Consider the following 23045-nt stretch of genomic DNA (forward strand, 5'->3'; position numbering starts at 1 on the left):
ACCAGTTCCTTAATCAGGAGAGAAATATCACAAAAATCACCCTAAGCTGATGTATCTGAGTGTGCTTCCCTCCGATTCTAAAAAGTGATAATGTAATCAATGATTTTCACTGTGAGTTTCTCCCTGATAAAAAGCTTAAGGCTTAAAAAAAAAAAAAAAGCTATTAGAAATTTGCATATAATTGCCAAGCTTTTATGCTTTCGGTTTCCTATCCCATTCACTACCATTTCTTTATATAGAACAATGCCAGTTGCAGAGTTGACACTTATTGAATATTTGTTGAATGAATGATAGGTATATGGACGAATGGAAGTCAGATAACTAGAAGCTGCTCTAAACAGTAAACACAAGAGACATACGAAGCTTTCTACCCATTCCTTCTTATGATAGACAGACTCATTGAGATTTAAAAAAAAAAAACAAACCCACATGCCCCTGGGGGAAAAAATATAAAATGTCAAAACTAAAGGAACAATACCTGAGAACTAGAAATAAATTTATTTTTTAAAATGTTGATACAATACTAGATAGAGTACATTTAATATGCAGCTTTGTTGTAGAAATCAACACCAATTTATGGCTTAAAATTACACAGAACCATAGTGTTAATTAAAATAGGTACATAGCTTTTGGGCTGTATTAAAAATAAACAAAAACAGAAATGCAAACAAATGTCACCTGTTTTATTTTTTCCACTCCTTGGAAAGAGAGGAAATGATTATCATATGCCTTTAAAACTTATTTTTAGCAAATTATATGTTCTGTAGTAAAGACCCATATCAACAAGATTCTGGAAAGTGACACACTGCTGTGCTGGGTTAATGCCCTTGGATACAGGGGAACTTTCCCAGAGTCAGTGTTCAGGTGTGGGGAGGAGAGCTGGTGACACTCAGGTCCTCCTCCCTGCCATTCTTTTTCATAGCTACCATCATCATCACCCTTTCCTACATGACCCTTCTGCTCAGCCACTCTCTTTCTCTTCTATAACCTCCATTCCTCCACTCTAATATGTCTAGTTTTTATAAAAATCAAACCAATCTCCTTTATGATAACATTTGCAATTATAGTTGTGTCATTGTCAATGCAGAAAAGAGTAATAAATTTATCATGCCAAATTTATTACTCAGTTTCCACACAGTTGTTATAGTTCTAGACTTCCAGTTTTAAATAGTTTATACACTTTTAGACTTCTAGTAGGAAGTAATAGCCCTTAAATTCCTTATTCTCAGAACTTTTACTTTTTCCCTAGGATTTAACCTTTCTGGTTTTTTTTCCCAGGAACCCCACCTTTCCACTCTGCAGAGGGCAGTGAATCACAAGGAATTGGCTAGAGCTGGTATGGAGGATGGGTTTGGCGTATTTGGGTTAAACACCAGAGGATGCTTACGTCCTGTGCATATAGGAATCAGCCATCTAATGTAAGGAGCTCCCTTCCCTTACTCTGAAATCACATGGAGACTTAACTAAGAGACAGAACGTCTGAGTCTTATCATAACCTCTCTATGTAAAATTTTCCATTAGTCAAGACTTTGATAAATGAACAGAAATAAAACAAATCTGTCATGTTTTCATATCCAGAAACTGGAATAACTTTCTCAAACCATTTTTAGTGTCTACAACACTCAAGTTATTATCATAGAAAAGCACTCTGGTCTTTCAGAATCCATTTTAATTCTGAAATTACACTGGTGCTCAGATAGCAAGTTACATTTGGCACAACCATATTTTTCAGTGATTGTGAAAACAAAAATTTTAATAAACATTTCACAAATAAAGTTCTAATTTCCCTATAATTAAGCCTTGATTTCAGAAGGGAGTTCTGTGAAGGTTACAATGTGTTCATTGCTATGAAAATGTTTCACTCAGCTGAGTTCATAAATTAATAAGGTACTTTTCCATTAGAGAGTCTAGTTAACACAGCATTTCTAAAAATATTAAAGATTTAAGGGCTAAAATTGCATCGAAATCTTTTCTGAGAATATAAGCTTTCAAAGGCTCTGTTTTCAATATTACTTTTCTTTGTTTGTCAGCATAGTTCATGGGAACACTTCTGAGGAAGCATTATTTTCCTTCCAAATGTCAACCATCACTCATAGATACTCCTTATTCCAAATGTCCTTGAGAAACACTAGTTGGTACAATAAACACCAACAAAGATGAAGAGATTATGTTACTGCAAATTTCATATGACTCTGGAAGCCTGGGGAAACCCAATCTTTAGCTTTGGAATGGCACAATGCCAACATTCATGCTGGAAAAGGAGTTTCCTGAGTAGCGATGGGTAGGTCTCTAAAGTACAGATAGCTCCCTGAATTCTCATCTGAACTACACCTTTGAAGTTGAACCTCCATCTGCAAGATTCTTCCAACTAAAAGAGAATTTTTTTACATCCACAGTTTCTAATTTTAGGTTTCACACTGAAAGGTCCCCAAAGGGATAAACACACCCTTTGCAATTCAATGTTGACTTAATGAATGAAGGGGTCGTTCCTCTGACTGAAGTGCTAGGAGCACCTGTCATGGAGGCTGCAGAATAGACTCACTTGATATAATGAGGATAAAAATATCTAACGACCATGAACATGGGCACTGCTTAAGAAATGGAATAGGGGGAGGGAGCAGGTCTTCTGGAATAAGCAAATCTTACACCTCATAATACTGCAGGCATTTATTTTAAAAGGTACTGAAATACAAAAATTGTATTTCATCCTGTAAGAAGTATTCATTTATCAATCTTCCTGAAATACTAATCTAGGTACTCTATTTTTACTGGATAGAATCACAAAGATGTACACACTCAGTCAAGACAATTTGTCTGTATTGAGTAATCTTCAGAAATCCTATAAATAAATAGATGAGAACTCTCTGGTGGCTTCTGTAGAGCTAGTTACATTTAGAGTTTCCTGGAGCACATGAAATTTTGAGGTTTGCCCTTCATACAGTTCTTTGTTTGCCATTTCCCTCCTCTTTGAACCAAAACACAGTTCTTTCCAGGCTTTGAGTATTGAGGGGGCTCTCTCCTCCAGTTGGTGAAGGTGACAGGTTCGCCTCCAATCCATTCCCAGTGGCCAGCGTGTGCTTGGTCATTCAAACCTAATGTGAGCCAAAAGAATGTGCCAAACAATTTTATTACATTGACACTTAGATAGCCTTCTAGTCTATTGTTCTAACCACAGTTATGACATGCCAATGTAGGTCCAGGTTCTAAAACAAAGAATAGGAACTAGGAATACTATAAGACATAACAGTGTAAGACTTTGGAATCAGACAAATTTGAGTCCAGATTCTAGCTCCACCAGTTGCTAGCTAAGCCTCTTTGGGCAGGTTACTTATGCCACTGAGTTTCCTTTTTGTCGTCTAAGGAATGGGTATGAAAATACATGTAGGGCTGTTTGGAGGATTAAATAAAATAATGTATATAGAACTCTCCACATATGTGTTTAATAAACATCAGCCAGTGTCAGTATGTGTATCATTCTACACATAGAACTCTTATCACAGGGCTATAGGTATTTTCTTGCTCCTTGTTCTTCTTCTACTTTACTTAAATGTCTTGGTTTTCATATTTGAAAGTAGCTTATGAAGTATTATTTTTAGTCTGGAGCTTAAGATGTTTCAATCTGCTACAATTCCAATAAAAAAAACGGTTTTCTCTTCTTGCCTCTCTATTCCTACTGGCAATTGGTGCAAATTGCATTTTAATGTTGTACAGCTTCTGTAATATTTTCTTAAAGAAGTATTCTTCCCCCTCACTCTCATTCATTATAGAAATAACAAAAGAAAAAAACTGAAGGGATCCATTTTAATAGCATGATCTAACATTTTCCAACTCAAATTTGACCCTTACAACAGTCCCAGTTACAGAGCATGTTATCTTTCCCAACTGATTTTTAGCCAATATTTTTGGGTGAAATCAACTGAAATGTTTTTGTTTAGAAATACCCTATGTTCATGTAGATTGCTTCCTTGAGTTAATGATCAGATAATAATACTATGCCTAAGTACTTTGTGAGCACAAAGTCTTAAAAAGCATGGTTAAGGATGTAGATAAAACTTATGTTGCAACCCAACTCTTAATACTCTCAATTCATTTCTGAATTTAAAGATCCACTAAGTATTACAGAAATTTTGAGAAGCCAAGACTGGATTTACCATAATTCCCTCAAATACAGTGCCTCTAAGGAGCAGTTAAGAATACTGACTTTGATGTGCCCTGAGAATTCTATTTCCTAAAGTAGCTTATAAAGAACTTGTTATTATTGTCAAGATTATAGAAAATAGGGCTGGGGGTGTGAATCAGTGGCAGAGCAATTGACTACCATGTGTGAGGCACTGGGTTCGATTCTCAGCACCACATATAAACAAATGAATAAAATAAAGATCCATCAACAACTTTAAAAAAATTGTAGAAAATATTTTAAAAACTTCAGAAACCAAGGAATAAAAGTAAAAGCATCTATAGTTCTTGAGTAGAGGTAAACTATTTCAAATTCTTTAGCATATATTTCTCTATATTTATACATATACCTTATGCATATGAATTTCTTTTTTATTCTAAATTATTCATTATTATGGCTGTGGATTTTGATTTTTTTATTCACCACCTCGTCACAAATGCAAAGCATTACATATTTTACATATAGTATGTAGCCAACATATCTTTGTTGAATCAATTAATAAACAAGCATAAGGCATTTTGTCATGCCTTTAATAGCTAAAACCTTATAAAAGCATTAAATATATTTTATTTCAATATTAAGTAAGTGTGCCTTCACATGACCATATTATAATTTAGCCATTCCCTATTTACAAATAATTTTAATTTTTAAAGTTTAGAAATATCATTGTAATATATTCTCCTAGCTATCAATCTGACCACATCCCTAATTATTTCTTGGAACAGATGTCTGAAAATGAAGTATTGTGTCAAAAGGCTTAAGATAAGGTTTAGTTTTTGGTGCTAGGAACTGCTAGTTTCAAAAGACAGATGATTAGACTAATCATCTAATCATTGCCCGTTATTGCAGACTACGATTACTTGGTTGCTAGAAGGGAGCAGGAGGTGTTGGTACCTATTCTCTTTGTGTTCTGCCTCCCTCTTCAGCATAACAGATACTTGCCTATCCAAAAGGGCTTTCTTCCACTGATGTCCCAGAGCCACTGCATGTGCTGCCTGGACAATACAGTTACAAGATTTCCCAGGTGTCTATACACAAATGAAAATAAGAATGTCAGCAACAGGGAATTGACATTTTTGCTCATACAAAATGCATAACATAATAAAAACAATAAGTTTAAAACACCAAAAAAGGTGTTATATGTAGAAAGGATTTTTCCAAGACTTTAATACTCTATTTTTTCTTTCATGAGTGTCTGCAGGGTAGGGATAGTTGACAACAGGGAAAGTGTTCTTATAGTACCTACACTTTAAAAAGCACAGTTCAATGAGTTTCATGCATCTTTTTGTAAAATTACCAACTGCTTACTTATAAAAATTAATTACTTAATGAAAAAAATACTTTATCTCTTATAAGAGATTTTTTTCTCTTATAAATTTAGCAATTATCCAGTTAATTTGATCAGTAAGGTGAGTGGATTATCCAGACAAAATGACTTAAGATCTAAATTTTGAGTTTAGTGTATTTAGTCAAATTACCCAATAATTATAACCATTTCATTATACTCAGTGAAATATGTATATCCCATTATCAAAACTTCATGTATTTTGTAGAAGTTAAAGCATCTGTTCTTATAAACACATATAAAAAATTTCCCATAAAACAGAATTCTCTCTGAATTATTTTTGCAAACAGTTGAATTATACAATAAGGAATATTTGATTGTGCCTAACTCCCCAGCAGTTCTTATTAAAAGCTCTTTTAAGATGCTTTACTATAAAGACAATAAATTACATCTTTTCTTTAAAAAAAAAGTTTTAGAATACAAATCCACAATGTATACATGTATCATAACATCACATTGTGCCCCATAAATATACATGATAATTTGTCAATTAAAATTAAAAGGAATAAGTTTTTTTAAACTGTTTAAAAACTTGAAAAATCAAACAAAAAATCTTCATGATTTCTGGCCTGGTCAATATCCATTGACATGAAAATAAGTAGAAAACAAAATTAGCAATATTTATAAGGGTTAGATGACGATTGAACTAAATTTTATACATTTTTCCAAAGTTCAGATTTATTTCTCTAATTTTGCCACATACATTAAACATAATTTGTCTGTTTCTTATTGATTTTTCCTCATTACTATCAGTGCTTTGCTGCTCTATAATGCAATGTGGCCTTTCTGGTCCCTGAAATATGTAAGACTCTTTGCCCTTCCACCAAATGACTTCAGGTACTGAATTTGGGTTCTATGACTTGGTTCTGATCTCGTTATTTACTCTCAGCTCCTGTCTGACAGTTACAGCAGGTAGGATGGGGCAGTTTTCCTCCCCTTTTTCTCACATCCAATATGGTCATTCTAATGTTCTGTGGGCTTAGAACACAGAATATCAAACTCTGTTCAGTGTAGGCCAAGGGAGGGCTTGAGTGGCTGCCTCAGCCAGTATTGTGTAGTGGACAGAGCAAGGGACATGAGGGCTCCACTTCCTTTTCTACCCCTTCGGTCCTTACTGAACTCCCTGATTTCCTTACTGAACTAATTTCCTTATTTCACCAACCTCACACACTCAACTTCATCATCAGGAAGCAATGGGTTTATTCAAGTATATTCAGCTTTCCTCTAGCTTGAAGATTCCTGAAACTATCTTTAAAACAGACTTTGTAAGTTATGTTTTAGCTGCTTAAATACAATTTCAGTTTTCTATCTGATTCTCCAAAAAGCAGGACATCCCATAAAAGAACCAGATAGGAAAATAGCTTTCCTTCAGATCGGTCAAGTGCTAGAGTGCAGTTATATACAAAAGAAATATTTGTGTATTTGCATGTTGATTATTTTATAAAAATACCATTCCTTTCATTTTTGCTCATATACCCATAAAATATTGTGAATATTGTCTTATAAAAATGTGCATTGTAGATATAAAAATGAAATATATAGCCACACATACACAAATAAAAATCCTTTGGAACCTCTGAAATTTGAAGGCATTCAAAGTACAAAATTAAAAACAACGCCTAATTTTTCTGGTTGTAGAAATAAACACCTTATTGTACACACATACAAATATATAACAACAAATCCCATCAATATGTAAGACCATAATGCACCAATAAAATGTGGAAAGCGAAAGAAAGAGAAAGAAAGAAAGAAAGAAAGGAAGGAAGGAAGGAAGGAAGGAAGGAAGGAAGGAAGGAAGGAAGGAAGGAAGGAAGGAAGGAAGGAAGGAACATCTATTTCTTCTAAAGTTTTTGATTAAGTATCAGTATATTTCAGGGGGATTCTTTAAGAATCAGCCAGCAGGGGTTCCAGACACTCCTGTGGGAAGACAAAATGGTTTCATAGATAATGATCTATAATAATAGAATTACCAATGTACAGTGACTGCCTAAGGAAATGAGCAGATGAGATTACAATATGTAAATTCAAGAAATGCCTAATCCAGGAGTCTGGCTCCTTTGGGTTAGAAAAATAATAAAATACCAATGGGGAGGAAAAGAGATTGGAGATAAAGATTGAGTTGAGCTACTAATCTGATTAGGAACAAGGGATGAAGTAAAATGTGCTGTTCCTATTGAAACAGAGGCATTATAAATGACCCTCTGTAAAAGATCTTCCAGTATACTAGTGAGGGAGCCCCAGAACAGAATTGAATAATGGCCCCTAGGACTTCAGCATACTATATGCATACTAATCCTAATTACAGAATATAAAACCATTTTCTAAAATACATAATAAGAATGTAAATCTCCAGGTTATAAAATGTTAAACTGTGACTTTGACCCAAAAGGAACTGACAATTCCAGAGGAGTACCCATTTCTAAGCCAACAGAGTAAATACAATGAACCAGGAAAGTAATGAATGGTGGGAAGCGTGAATGCCCAAAGGATGAACAAAAATATGCTGAAAGGGAAGAGGGGACTTTGGGGTTCAGTAAACACTTATTCTGAGGAAGTGGCCTTACCACCCAAAAATGTTGCTCCTGGAATGATTGATCCAAGGGAATATGATGATCTTTTATTTTTATTTACTTTTAATCTGCTAGTAGACAATTTTTGAAATATCTGTAACTAGTACATATAAGTGTAGTCATTCTTTTTGTCTTTTTAAAATAAATGCATGTTGAAGCATCATGAAAATGCAATCAATGGAAAGGTTTATATTTACATCCACTCAGTTTTTACATCCATTCTTTTTTTTTAAAAGAGAGAGAGAGAGAGAGAGAGAGAGAGAGAGAATTTTTTAATATTTACTTTTTTTTTAGTTTTCAGCGGACACAACATCTTTATTTGTATGTGGTGCTGAGGATCAAACCCGGGCCTCACGCATGCCAGGCGAGCGCGCTACCGCTTGAGCCACATCCCCAGCCCCCATTCTTTCAATTAAAAGTATAAGATTAGAAGTTTTAAGTGATGTTTTAAAAATACCACACCACGTGTATTTTCTTTACTTCCCTTACACACCTGGAATATCATCAGGAATGGTATTTGAGAGATATTTTAGTTTCTGAATCAATATGGGGGATAGGTAATATATAATTTAAAAAAGTTTATTTTACTGATAATGAGTTGTTTTTCTAAACTGGTGTAAAAGCTCCAGGTGTCCTTAAATTTTTTCTCTTGTTCTGAGAGTTTTTTCAGTTTTATATCTAAAAAGAAGTCACAGTTTAAAATGATTTCCTGAGACTAGAGTTTATCAAAATAATTCCAAAATAATTTGAGTAATAGTAGTTCTGAATCTGCTTATAAAAGTACTGTTGGATGTGCTTGCTATGATCACTCAGATAGATTAGCAGGGGAGGTGGGAATTCTTTAGCTATTATCATGGATTTCATAATGGGTTATTCAAGAGCAAAATGTTTTTCCACTTCCAGTATTTCTAAACTCATTTATTTTCTAAAATATGTAACCAATAAATATTGCTTGCAGCTCATATTATTGTATTTAGGCCCAGGGAGCTTCTTAATTGGACCTATAGTAAGACATCAGATCAATAAATACTAAATACTGTTTTAAAATTCAGTATTTTTCATATTCTTCACAGGGAAGGGAATGTGGTAAGGAATGACCAAATTATATGACATTAATGATGTAAAAATGTAGTATTTTTCGACTTGCCACAGAGGACAGCTGGATCGGGAGAGTTATTATGTCTATTTCTTTGATGAATAAGGAATTATTTAGTTATTGGATTGTGGGGCCAATACAAAAGAATAGTACTGTAAAAAATATGGTCTAGGGCTAGGGTCATAGCTCAGCGGTACAGTGCTTGCCTTGCACACGCAAGGCACTGGGTTCGATCCTCAGCACCACATAAGGTAAAGAAATAAAATAAATAAAGTAGGGGCTGTGGCTCAGTTATAAGGCACTTGTCTGGCATGTGTGAGGAGGCATTGGGTTTGAGTCTCAGCACCACATATAAATAAATAAAATAAAGGTTTGTCAACAACTAAAAATAATAATAAATAAATAAAGGAAAGATATTATATCCATCTTAAAAAAATCTTTAAAAAAATATGGTCTGGTGCTAAAGGTTTAGCTCAGTGTCAGATCACTTGCCTAGCATGTGTGAGGCCTAGATTCTGTTTCCAGCACTTCAAAAAACAACCAACCAACTCAACCTCATCAAAGTATGGCCTGATCTAGCCATTTCCAGTTCAATAAATGCCCAATAAACATCTGTTGAATGAATGAATCTATAAACTCAGAACTTGATTTTACCTTAGGTTTGCCCTGAAAGGTTAGCTTGATTTAAGTCCAAAGAAAATTTGGAAATCATAATTTAATAAAAATCTTAATAGTTCTTTGCTGTGAGAGATACAAAAGTCCTAGCACATAATTTTGAAAACCAACTTTTGGTTAGCCCAACACAAAGAAAAGAAATCCCCTGTACTGATGGAGCTAATTGGAGAATTATAATGGAAAAGTAACTCCTATCTCTTTCATTTACTTACTTAGATGACCATAAATGAATGTTTTTCCTTCCTTGAAACTTTTTTATTTTAATCTGTAAACTGTAGCTAATAATACCTGCTTTCCTCACAAAAGTGATGGGAGGATCAAATAAGCTAATACAGGTGAAAGAATTCTGTAAAATATAAAGCATGACATAAAAGTAAGGCGTTATTGGCAAGAAGGCACATAGAACTGGGTCAGGCTAGTGTAGGTCATGGGTGACAATGCTTAAAACCAAGTTGCAGATGAAATCTTGGGTCAAGTATGTGAGGAAGTAGGAAGGCTTTTAAATTAATTTGGGCCTTAAGTTTATTATTGGTAAGATTGAATTGTACAATATTAATGGATCTGTGAAGAAACTCTATAATTAGTGTTGCTACTCACCATTAAAAGATAGCTGCAATTAAACTGACTGATGATAATAATTTTAGGGTATCAACAAGAAGTTATCAACAATTTTACTGTCAGTTTCCAATATTTTATAAAAATGATTTTTAAAACCAAAAAGCTAGAAGATCATCATCTCAGAATAAAGAATAGTCTTTCTAATTAAAGATAATTGGCAACCGTACATTAACACCTGTGAATGGGTGAGAAGACATTTCTCAACACATGCTGTCCTTATTTTCTCACAATATTAAGACCCAATAAAAGCTTCCCTGGAGACCAGTGGTTACCAGCACTGTCCTTTGAGAACCATTGGAAGATGACCAATAAAGGGTCCTCCAAACTCAAAGTTGGCAGGGTTGGGAGTGAGGGGGAGTCCTGTCCATCTACACTTTTCTAAAATATTTTTTTAGTTGTTGATGGAAACTTTATTTTATTCATTTATTTATATGCAGTGCTGAGAATCGAACCCAGTGCCTCACACATGTAAGGCAAGCATTCTACCACTGAGCCACAACTCCAGGCCTGTCTATCTACATTTTACCAGAAAATCCTTGCAATGACTTAATCTTGATAACCTTGACTGGAGTACAGTTACATTTGCCTTCATTTCCTCAATAAAGAAACTGTAATTCTCCCTTTGGCAGCTTTTTGCAATCTTCTCCTTATCCATCCATGGAATAATTATCCAGAATAAGACATAGAACCTTCCATCATTCTAGAATATTACTTTGTGCTCAACTCACAATCCCTGCCAGCGATGATCATTTGTTAATAGCAAGATTAATTAGATTTTCCTATTCAAATAAATGGAAACATACAACATGTATTTTGCTGCACAAGGCTCTTTTCTCTATATCTGGTTTTTGATTTATCAATAATTCAACCACATAGTTAGAAGTTACAGCATTTCATTGCATTTCATTGCTTAAAGAAATTATAGAAAAATTTATTCTCTTGTCAATGGAGAAAATATCAAGCACTTCTACAAATCAATATCAAGAAGACAAATGGCCCAATTATTATTACTATGAATAATTATTATAAAATCCTTTCATATTTCTTAGCATATGTTTTTATTTCTCTTGTTTTAATACCTAGGAGTAGAATTGCCAGGTATAGGGTACATAGCTTTGTAAAAAACTTTCAGACATTCCTACAAAGTAGATGCACCACTGTATACTTCCATCAACAATACATGAGAAATAATTGCTCTGTGTCCTCGTTAGCACTTGATGTTGTCATCTTTATGATTTGACCTTTTTAGCAAGTATGAAATGATATTTCACTGTGGTTTGAATTTTCATTTACAGATATCTAGTGGCACTGAGGACCTTTTAATTTACTTATGAACCATCTTCCAGTTTCTTGTTCAGTCTCTAAGTCATGTGTGAAGCCCTTGTCTTAATGGTGTCTTTGGATAAGCCTAACTTTTAAAATTTGGTGAAGAATAAGATCTGATCAATATTAACTAGGTATCCCTCTAGTCTCAATTTCCAGCTGTAGAGCACATTAGGTTAATTGCATTGTTTGGATAATATCTAGGTTGGCAAGTCAAAAGGAGGGTCAGGGATGGTTGCATATACATTTTAAAAGTCCTTCTGGACTAGATAAGTTTTGTTGTCATTATCTGACGTGAGTCTTCCTTCACTAAATGCTCTATTTCCCAGTGAGCCTTCATCTAGCTTGGCTTTATAAGCGTCAGTACTTATTGTCAGAAGCCTGATGCTGTAAGGCCTTTCATTACTATTTCAAATCAAGTATTTTCAAATCAAGGGGCAGGAATTCCTAGCACATAAAGAAAAAAGAAAAAAAAAAGGTACCAGAACTTAAAATGCTGCTGACTCAGAAAAGCTCCTGTGACTTTCTCAAAAAGACTAAGACAGAGAAAAGGAAGAAATATATACATTATTAAGGTTAATCACAAATTCATTCTAAACTACAAGCTCCTCCACGCTCCTCAAACAAAGCCATTCTGTTGAAAGAATGAATCTGACTTGCAATTCCATGAGAAAACAGAGAAATTATGCAAGAGAGGATCAGTCAAATGTGAAAGAGGGTTCCTTACTGTTCCCTGCAAGCTCGGGTAGCCGTGGTCCAGGTGCCTTTCTGCTTTGGGATCAAGGTGTGACAGTAGCCTGAATGAAGGTGCCATCCAACTGGACAAGATTTGTCTTCCACTTCCTGAAAAATAGTTGTCTGTGTTCACACAACAAGGGACTTTACAGTCTAGAGTCTGCTCTCAACATAAAGAGTCGTATGAATCACTTGACTCCAATGTCATCACCGCAGTCACCCTAATTCCACTCATCATATTGAAAAATGCAATGGCTTCATATAGAAAACACTACCACTGTAAGCAAAGTTTCAGTGTTACACCTTGGACACTCTGGTTAACTAAACAAAATAAGTAAACATCTTTGAAAGTCATCTCTGTTTAATAATGTATTTTGTGATAAAAAAAAATAAACAAACACTTAGGGGCGTTATTCCTCTTGACCCTTTAGGTGTAATAAGGGCAGGCAGGAAAGCATGGTTGGTAGTCACACACCAGACCATTCTACTAGCCCATCACAGGGCACACTGCAGGTAAAGGTGCTTGTCAGTTCAGCCTGTTTCCCACCTTGGTTTGGGGGCTCCAGGATTTCCAGGCAATCCCATTGCATCCATACAGCTTTTGGGTGCTTTCTTCAAAATGGAAGAGTCCCTTTAATTCCATTGTGCAATTCTTTGGAAATAAGGGCAACTGGTCCTAAGGGAAGAAAAGGCAATCTGGAATTGTCTTCACGTAAGTTGATAACACACTTACCTCCTTTGGATCTTCATTTGTTGGGTAGCTGTTTGTGTTGAGCATACGATCTCCAAGCTTGGAGGCTATTTTGTGAATTAAGTGTGTTTGTTGCCCAGCAGTTTGTTATAAAGTCAATAGGAAGAAAAAAAGATTTTCCTACCTGTCTGGGGAAGTGAGAGTCAGTTGTGGATTCCACCTTATCTACTGCAGGCAGCTCTGCCACTTTCATTGTCTTTTGTGGCTGACTAATAATGGATACTTTGGCCTTCCTTTGGGGAGGTGGGGCACTGTCATCTTCCAGTTTCAAGGAAGCTATCCCATGATACTTGAGGAGAGCAAAAAGTAACAATAAAGAAAACGCTAAGATAGTAAATACAAAATTTTGTTATAAAAATGAATAAGTTCAAAAATTGTTTCCAAGTAAAAAAAATTTTTCCTACTATTCAATCTTCTAAAACAAATTTCAAAGTAAATTTTTTTAAATAAATACATAAATAATAGTTTCATAAAAATTTTACATCTATAAAGAAATTTAGCAATTCTCTGACTATGCTTACATTATAGATGATGTCTGTTCTGTTTCTATAAACAGAAGATGGATGAACCTGAAATCACAAAGGACAACATGAACAAAATTGGCTTGAATAATGATTAGCAATAGAGTAAAACCCTTCCAGTAAGATATTAATGTTCAAACATTTTAAAAAGCCCGATAACTAAGTTTTTTTCATGCCCAATCATTGGAATTTTATTTAAAAATATTTTTAGTTGTAGATGGACACAACACCTTTATTTTATTTATTTATTTTTATGTGGTGCTGAGGATTGAACCCACTGCCTCACATGTCCTTGGCAAGTGCTCTACTAAGCTACAGCCCTAGCCCAATCATTGGAATTTTAAAAGATATTAGGTCTAAACCACAACTGATAATTGTGTTGATTCATGGATATATGTCTCAGTTAGGGAGAAAAGATAACTTTATTTTTTAACACATCTGTAGCACACAAAGAAGACACACATACTCACTCTCAAGAGTGTGGCTAGTTAGAATGCTGTGCCGAAAAGGTCAAAGTCATGACTTCCACACTAAAGTGTATCCCTTCATCTCTTTTTGTTCTAGGGTCCCTGGTTATTTTCTGTTTCCATCACAAAAGGAACCAAAGCGGAAGTCATGATGAATTAATGTATGGATGAATCAATGGATCTATCACCTCAATTAGAATAATTAACAAGATGAGGTGGTATTGTGACTTTTGCATATAAAAGGCACCACATGACTCTGCAAGAAATCATGGTTTCCACTCACTCCGAGAATCCGTACAGCTTCTTCGGTGTTTCAGAATGCTTATTAGCATGCATCACACACATCCACTCCCACAAGGTCCCCATCCTTACTGCTTTGCCGTTCCAGTGGGTCCTCAGCTTCCTCTGAGAAAGAGCTGTGGAGTCAAAGCCCTGTAGGGAGTCTCCCCTGGTGGTCACCAGCTGCTTGGAAGATGGAGGGGGTCTTCTTTCCAGATGAAGGGAACCAGAAGTGGTGGGCGAGGGAGACCCTGGATGCAACGGGCGCCAAATGCCCTTCTCCCATGTGTTGGGCTTGCTTTGGTTGGAGGAGTATGAAGGATGGCAATGTCCTGGAGGCATGCAAGATGGCAGGCGGTCAGTACACTTTACACAAACAGATAAGCGATCACATTGACACAGCTCCTGGAGCAGCCTGTCATTAAACTTAGATGGATGGATTTCCCACCAGATGTTGCCTTTTTGCCATTTGCCAGAAACGCCTTTACTCTCCATCAGTTTCCACCCAGGAAAGCAGTGCCCTTCTGCACACCTGTGGGGTGATTATGAAGTCGTGAAATTGATTTCACAAATCAGAAATGAAAATCTTTGTCATGGTTTTATGGTCACTCTGTACGCTTGGGAAATAGTCTCATTCTGCTTCCTCCCACAGTTCTTCTCAACATTCCAGGCTTATTCACTGATCAAGTATTTTTACACAAGCAGAGTTCAGGTTTTCCCTGATCTCCTACAGGTAGCAACTGGAATTGCTGAAAGAGTCCTGTATTCAAGTAATAGTCATAAAAATTTGCATTCAACTATTACAAAACAAAAACTTAGTCAATCTTATCAGAGCTGCTTCTATGAGAAATCTTCCAATTAGTATTCCTGGGAAAATATGAAAAAAAAAATCTAAGACCAGAACCCTCACCTGGGTATTTTGCTTGTTTTGTTTATATTATATTTTGAAGTGCTGGGGTCAAACCCAGGCCCTCCCACATGCTGGGCAAGCACTGTACCACTGAGCTACACCCCTAGCCCAAGATACTTTCTATTTCATATAAAAATGTTTAATTCATATATGTTGTGTAGTTAATGTAACCAGGAAATTCCACTGGAAAATAAATTTGGTGAGGAGATAGGTGGAAGGGAGAGATGCTGAGAAAACATGGCTATTATTAGGAAAGAGGATAGTGCCCATTTTAGTATGAGGAGAAAAGAAAAAGGAGACAGTAGATTCCAGGTTTAAAAAAAAAAATAACAGACCACAGAGCATGGCAGGTGTGAAAGCGGGGCATGGGATGGTGTCTAGTACTGGACACTTGTCAAATACTAAACAGACAAGACACTAGAAGGGATTTTGGAAGAAAAAAAAAAATCAGAGCACCAAAAACATTTACTGCTCTTCGTTTTATTTGGTTCACAGGTTGTTCTTTAGCGTATACTACCCAGGACCTGCTTGGCTCTGTAACCCAAAGTTATTCATTAATATTCTCCAGCTGCTTCTGAATCCCCGAGCCAGCTGCATCTTCGCATCTATTTTGCTCCAATTCCTTCCCTTCTTAGAATTTTCCTGGTCACACTGCAGTGGGAGCTCGGGTTTTGGGCTTTGAGAGCTCTCTTTAACCGAGGAAGATAATTACAGCCCTTCAAACTCTGGGGGAAAATAATTGTCGATAGATTCTCACCAACATTGTTTCCCCCTCGGTGAGAACAACAAACGGTTAGGAAAAAAAACAACCGCGGTGCTGACTTGTTGCTTTTCTCAAGCAATAGTTCTTAGCAGGAGGAAAACCACATGAAGCAGAAACTAGCATAAAAGGCCTGCATCATGACGGAGGCTGCTTTCTTGACAAGAAATTAAGCATTCTGATTTGAAGGTGTTATCAAGCATGTTGGCTGTTGAAAGCAAGCAGCCATGGCGCCAGGACCGCTCCTGATTTCAAGATGAGGATCAAAAGAATACCTCCTTTTGAGTCCAAAATTTTCACTGCAGCTTTTGTCTTCATGCCAAGAACTGCATTCACAGGGGAGTTCAGAATTACTTCAAAGACCTCATCATCTTCCTCTAATCCGTCATAGGTAATTGCTATATTCCACATCTTAGTTGACATTCCTACAAGAAGTAAACATTTTAATTACTCTTTAATTGCTATTTCAATCACCTAGGTGTCAGAGAAATATATTAATTAACATGTCTACAGCTAGACTGCAGTAGCCTGAGTGAGCTATTGTGTTGCCACCAACTCGCTGAAGCCCTGCTGTTCTCCCCAGTACTATGAAAAGACCACATTTGTTCCTGGACAATGATGATTCGGTTTCAATGCAAACACTGTAACAAAAAAGTAAGCCGAATTATGCAAGTGATGAAAAAAAAAATGGTTAGTAGATGAGATCCAAGATGTAATTTCCCCCCCAACCTGTACCTTCTCAAGAATAAACAAGTTCTATAATCTTAAACTCTTAATACTTTCAAAAATCTTAAGGTGTTGATGCAGACAGAAGTGATTATTGGATGGTACTTCATGCCATTCATGGAACTCTTGAAATGATGGATTTCTACAGACGGCTGCCTGCATCAGTTGCTCTACTTCCTGTGATCCATCCAGCCCACAAATGCTTTTTCTGATGATGTAATACCCAGCAGTTTGATATCCTCCTAGAGAGAATTTACAGGCTGGGGATTCCAGAAACAGACTGAGGAGCCCACGTATTTCCCTCTTCCTGTCCCTCTGTATTCATGGAGTTATAGCTGAGCTTGTAACTTTGTAAACTTAACAAGACAGTTTTGATGTTATCAATATATCCCAGCCATCTTCTCACCCTGAGGATAGGAGGTAAAGCAACCCCAGAGACACAAAATATGAAGTTGGAGAAGCTTTAGAGATTGTCTAATCTGGAACAGTTTTCACGATGTGGATTGCAGGACATCTTCCTGAGTTTATTTAGAAGAGAAAGTGGAGGCAGGAAGTAGAGAATGCTGTTTAGTGGAGAAAGTAGGCTCAAGCTTATGGTTTAACCTCATAGGGTTAAATTTGAAAAGCTCTCTCTGCCATGTACTCATGGCCCATTTGAATGCTTTTGCTCCCATAAATCTTTCTGTATAAGGTAGTTAAACATTTCCTAGCCTTCTCTTCTAAAAGTGAGACTCTTTTTTTGCTTCAGATTGCCTTCTATGATTTATGCCTCTCAACTGTGTCATCTACATGACAGCCCCTTTCTTGAAAGTATGTTTTATGTAGATCTCATGACCTAATCAAAGTCTCATTAATCCTCAACAGAATCCAAGGAAAGATGAAACTGTTCACTTATCCTATTCTTGGCTGCACTTACAGGGGAAAATTAGGTGTATTTGGAATAATTTTATTTTAAAAAATTAGACTTACAGCTAATTTATTAAACTTTCAGTTATAGACTGTATTCTTAAATCAATTATATTTGCAGTCTTTACAAAAACAGAAGTTGATGCACCTAATATAAAATACTATATAATTCCCATCTTGTGGATGGATGAATCAATCCACCAAAATATACATTTTTATACTTAAGTGCTTACTTTTGCATTAGATGCTATGGAGAATACCAGAAGTATAACATAAGCCAAACTTTAACCTAAAGGAATTTAAAACTTCTCAGAAGACAAAAGACAATTATGTCCATGAGCATCCACAAAGGATCAGCTCCAAGATCCTCCTCAGATACCAAAATGTGGCAGCAAACACTCTAGTTACTTACATAAACTGGCATAGTACTTAGACATAGCCTATATATATATCCTCTTGTATACACTAAATCATCTCTAGATTGCTTATAATACCTAACACAACGTAAATTCCATGTAAATAGTCATCATTATACAGTATGGCTTAGGGAATCAAAACATAAAAGTCTGTGTATGTGCAGTACAGATGTAATGTTTTTCAATAATTTTTATCTGTGGTTGGTTGAATAGGTGGATGAAGAACCTGTACCTACACAGGACCAATTGTACCAGAAAAGTCAAATAACTAATCAAAGCTATGTATGTTTAGCTGCCAAAAGATACAGAATAGGTGGCATAGATTTATATATATGCCATCCACAGTTGGAAGGATTTGGAGGGAGGAAACAGGAAAACAACATCAACAATTGCAGAAAGTTAGTAAAGTTGAAGCCTTGATGAGGGAAGGGTGAGGAGATAACCGTCTGAGCTCATATGGCAGAGCTCACATGGGTGAACAAGAGGCCATAAGGCTGCAGAGACAGTCTGTAGCCAGGTGCAGAGAGCCCTGGACCCCAGGGGGCCAGATGCAAACTTTAAACAACAGGCAACAGACTTGTCTCACGCAGACAGTTGACATTCAGTGAGTGGAAGGTTTAACACAATGAACTTGAAAATGTTACCTGTGAAGGTTTGGGCATCAGAGCAGGTAGACAAAGAGGCTGAAATTTGGGAGACCACCCAAGGCAGCCATTGCAATAAAATGGGCATGAAAAGATCAGAGTTGGACAGTAAAAAAAGCATATGGATACTAAGATCTTTAGTATTCACAGAATTGTTTTGACCCTCAAGCCCCATAAAGTTAAGCATTATTTAAATAAAAATCCGGTAAAAATATTTCCAAGTCTCAATCAATTGTCCTCTTATTTTAAGAATCATTTTGTAAAAATTATAGTATACCCACTCCTAGAAAAGAAACTCAAAAAAGTTTTTGTTGGGCTTTGTGGAGTAGAACCAGGTGGTTGGAGAAAGTCCATGCTGAGTTTCATTTAAGTGCTTCTGATTTGTTTGTCTGCATTTCAGCTTTGTCTCTGTGCCTACCAGGTGTGTGCATGGGACCTTCTTATTTAGGTTAATGAGATTGGAAGTAAACTTCATTGTTGTTGTTTCCCTTTCCTCTTCCCCCGTCAAGGTGCAAAGTATTTGTTAAGTCTCTGATATACACCTGCATTTTCAGAAGGCTTGACCTGATCTCCTCTCAGTTTCCACAAAACAAAAGGTGCTGAATAGGAGAGAGAAGGTGTCATTGTATACAGACACATCCCACTTTACTGAGTAGGAATTCCTGGATATTCTCCTCTCTACTGGAAGATATTTTTTCTTTCTCTTTCTTTCTTTCTTCTTCTTTTTTTTTTTCAATAAATGCCACATTATAGATTTGTTCCTTTGGGAAACATTTTGACTCTCAGGAATGATGAAGTTTCAATTAAGAATTTAGCAAACCTTTCAAGAACACGCATTTTAAAGGAAAACAATCATTTTCTTAAGATTATTTATACATCCACTCTAGATTAGTCACAATAGCTGAAATGCAAAGTAGTTAGAATTTTTCAACCTTATACTACCCCGCCATTCTTGATTGCATGTGTCCTCTCCCCCTCAAATCAAGGTACCTGTTATTTTTAGAAAAATGAATTGGTTTGCTCTGGGGACAAGGGCTTGAAACACCAGACCCGAAAGAGTCAAGGATTAACAACACAGGAGCACATCACTGGACTGACTGGTGGGCATGGGGAGTTTCATGACTATTTCTGACTTCATAAAGTCCCAAACAACAAACAGTCAAGCATGTGGGTTTTTTTTTTTTTAATTTATAAGATATGTTTATGTTGTTTTTAAATTTTTAAATAATTTCTAAAATCATAAGACTATTCAGAGCCCCCAGAAGTCATTACTGTCTACTCAAAACAGCATGTGAACTCTTCTAGACAAATAGGTATTTATCTTATCCAATGAAATCTCTAAGAGGTAAATTTCAGAGCTGCCCTAGTGTGATACGTTGTAGTTCCTATCAATCCAAACAGAGCACCTGGTGGGCTGCTCAAAACTAATGGAAGCCAAAATCACTCCTGATCTTGTAACAACCAGACATCAATAATAAACAGGGCTTACGGCAAAGACTCTTGACTCTCAAGGCTGAAAGTGCCCTCATATGAAGGACAAAAGGGAGAATGCGGCTGAGCCTAGGGCCCTGTAATCCCAGTGGCTCAGGAGGCTGAGACAGGAGGATCACAAGTTCAAGGCCAGCCTCAGCAATTTAGCAAGGCCCTGAACAACTTAGTGAAACTCTGTCTCAAAATAAAAAATTAATAGGGCTTCGGACATACTTCAGTCGATAAGTGCCCCAGGTAAAAATCCCAGGTACTACTACTACTACTACTACTAATAATGTGGGAGATGAGGAGGCACAGAATACAAATGCATCAAACCTTTTCATATTACAGTTGCCTAGGACAGAAGAGCCTACAGAAACCTAGGGGCAAACCCCAAACACATAACAAGAGTAGAGCTTCCTGACCTCCTAGGTCAGAGAGCTAAATATACAGGAAGGAGGAAAATAATAACACTTGGGTTCCTGCCTGTCAACTGAAGGCTCCTGTGTCATGCTGAATTGTGTCCCTCAAAAATTTATATGCCCAAATCCTCACATCCAGCACCTCAGAATGTGACCTCAGCAGACAAGCCTGTTGCCTGTTGTTTAAATGGGGTCATGGCAGGTGAAATTAGTTAATATGAGGTCCTACTGGCATAGAGTGGGTCCCTAACCCATTATGACTTATGACCTTATAAAAAAAAAAAGGGAAATTTTGTCCACAGACATGTACACAGAGAACACCATGTGAAGAAGAAGACAGAGACTGAGGGGCTGGGGCTGTGGCTCAGTGGTAGAGCACTCACCTAGCATGCGTGAGGCACTGGGTTCGATCCTCAGCACCACATAAAAATAAAATAAAGGTATTGTGTCCACCCACAACTAAAAATATATTTAAAAAAAAAAAAAAGACAGAGGCCGAGGTGATACAGCAGAAACCGAGGAACACCAAAGACTGTCAGGAAACTGTTTGAAGCATGAAAGACAGGCAGAGATATCTTCTCCCTCCCAGCCCTCAGAAGAAATCATCTCTGCCAACATCTTGACCTTGGACTCATAGTCTCCAGGACTGTAAAACCATCAACATGTATTTTCTCATCTACCCTGTTTGTGATACTTTGTGACAGGCAGCCCTGGGAAACCAGCACAATTGTCAAATGCCATACTATTTAGGATGACCTGCAGAGTGGCTTTCCGTCATTGTATAATGATGGTCCTTTTAGGGGGCACCAATGGTATTTAGGCCATTTTCTTTTGCCTTTGCACAAAACCTGATGTGTTAGTGGTGGACAATGTCAGGCGTTTGGACTAGGTCACCTCTTCTCTCAGAGTGCAGGACGACTCCTCCGTAGAAAAGCACAACACTTTCCTGAAGCGTTTCCCTTGGAAACGGACCCAGGTCCATTTCCATAAGGGAAGAGAAAAGCATGCAGAGCAGTGAGGTAGACCTCCTAGCCCCGTCCACAGAAGCCAGGGGGAAAGGATGCTGCCCAACCTTGGTGTGTGGGTGCCCAAACGTGTGTGGGTACTTTTGTGGTCGTTCTTCAACCTGGCATTTCCCCATCTACCTGCTAGAATGCTGCCTCCACTAAGAAGTCTCCCAGGATTTTCTTTAGTCAGAACAATGGCTCACCCTTTGAATCTCAATGAACTATTACTGTTTTCAAGTTTATGTGTCATACAATATAACATTCTTGAGACCTGAGAAAGGCTTTTTTCCAACACTGGAAATGGAACTCAGGCCCTTGCACATGCCAGGCAAGCACTCTACCACTGAGCTATCTCACCAGCCCCACACCACACAAAAACAAAGCCACCGCTATTTAACTAAATAATAATTTCCCCTGGAATCATCTCAGATCAAACTATTTCTAAAGGGATGATTTAGGAATCCATGCAAATACAACATTCTAAAAATTTTCATCACAATATGAGCCAGTTAGATTATTACAGCTTTGTCCCAGGATTTTAAATCATTTTTAAATGATTTTTTTTTTCTGGATGGTTTTGGATGTTTGCTTTGATATTTGATATTTGTTATGCTCTTTCTTCTCATTTTAAATACATATTAACTTGCAATAAAAAAAAATAGGAGGGTAGAATATCAGGCCCAAGCTCCTCTTGTCTGGAGTGGGGTGATCTGGCTCCCTGAGGGGCTTCTGGTTGGTTGAGGTTGATGATAGCCTGTCATCTGCAAATGACATCTGCAGACTTGTTCACCAAAACATGAAACAAGCTGTAGATACAAAACCTACCTGGGTCAAACTGAATCAGTTTGGATGGAGTCACGGTGAAATCTTTTCCAGCTGCAGCTGACACTTGATTGACCTTAAGAGGAAAAAAAAATGTCTTTTTAAAATAAAAATAAATATGCTGTAATAGAGAAACATTTATTCTTCTCAATACTAAACGAAACTCCTGCTCCTAAATCTGCTTTTAATAATAAGTAGCAGTTTTTTTTTAATTCTAATAAACCATTTTAGAGGCTATAAGGATCTTTCTTAGAGTTAACTTTTTGTTTTTCCAATGATTCAATCATTGGGAAAGCAGAATAGATTTTAAAACTGCATTTTTCTCTTTGTTACGAGCACAGTTTTATTTCATGACCTTCCCTCTACCCCCAGCTTGGTTTTAAAATAGAACCACAATGGAGA

The 23045-nt window shown here is 36.7% G+C and overlaps 1 protein-coding gene across 4 annotated transcripts in view; it reads right to left on the reverse strand.

The window, feature by feature from the left end:
• Nucleotides 1-477: 477 nt before the first annotated feature.
• Frem1 (FRAS1 related extracellular matrix 1) overlaps nucleotides 478-23045 on the reverse strand; it is a 161746-nt gene continuing 139178 nt past the window's right edge. For all 4 annotated transcript variants that reach the window (XM_078047648.1, XM_078047647.1, XM_078047649.1 and 1 more), the window contains 9 exons: nucleotides 22647-22719; nucleotides 16506-16655; nucleotides 14654-14892; nucleotides 13815-13862; nucleotides 13418-13582; nucleotides 13090-13218; nucleotides 12535-12650; nucleotides 5120-5205; nucleotides 478-3092 (listed from right to left, as the gene is read on the reverse strand). In XM_078047648.1, coding sequence (XP_077903774.1) covers nucleotides 2893-3092; nucleotides 5120-5205; nucleotides 12535-12650; nucleotides 13090-13218; nucleotides 13418-13582; nucleotides 13815-13862; nucleotides 14654-14892; nucleotides 16506-16655; nucleotides 22647-22719 — 1206 coding nt within the window. In that variant the 3' untranslated portion in view covers nucleotides 478-2892. The remainder of the gene's footprint in view (nucleotides 3093-5119; nucleotides 5206-12534; nucleotides 12651-13089; nucleotides 13219-13417; nucleotides 13583-13814; nucleotides 13863-14653; nucleotides 14893-16505; nucleotides 16656-22646; nucleotides 22720-23045) is intronic.

The sequence above is a fragment of the Ictidomys tridecemlineatus genome, chromosome 4 (genome assembly GCF_052094955.1).
Source record: "Ictidomys tridecemlineatus isolate mIctTri1 chromosome 4, mIctTri1.hap1, whole genome shotgun sequence".
Classification (NCBI taxonomy): Eukaryota; Metazoa; Chordata; class Mammalia; order Rodentia; family Sciuridae; genus Ictidomys; species Ictidomys tridecemlineatus.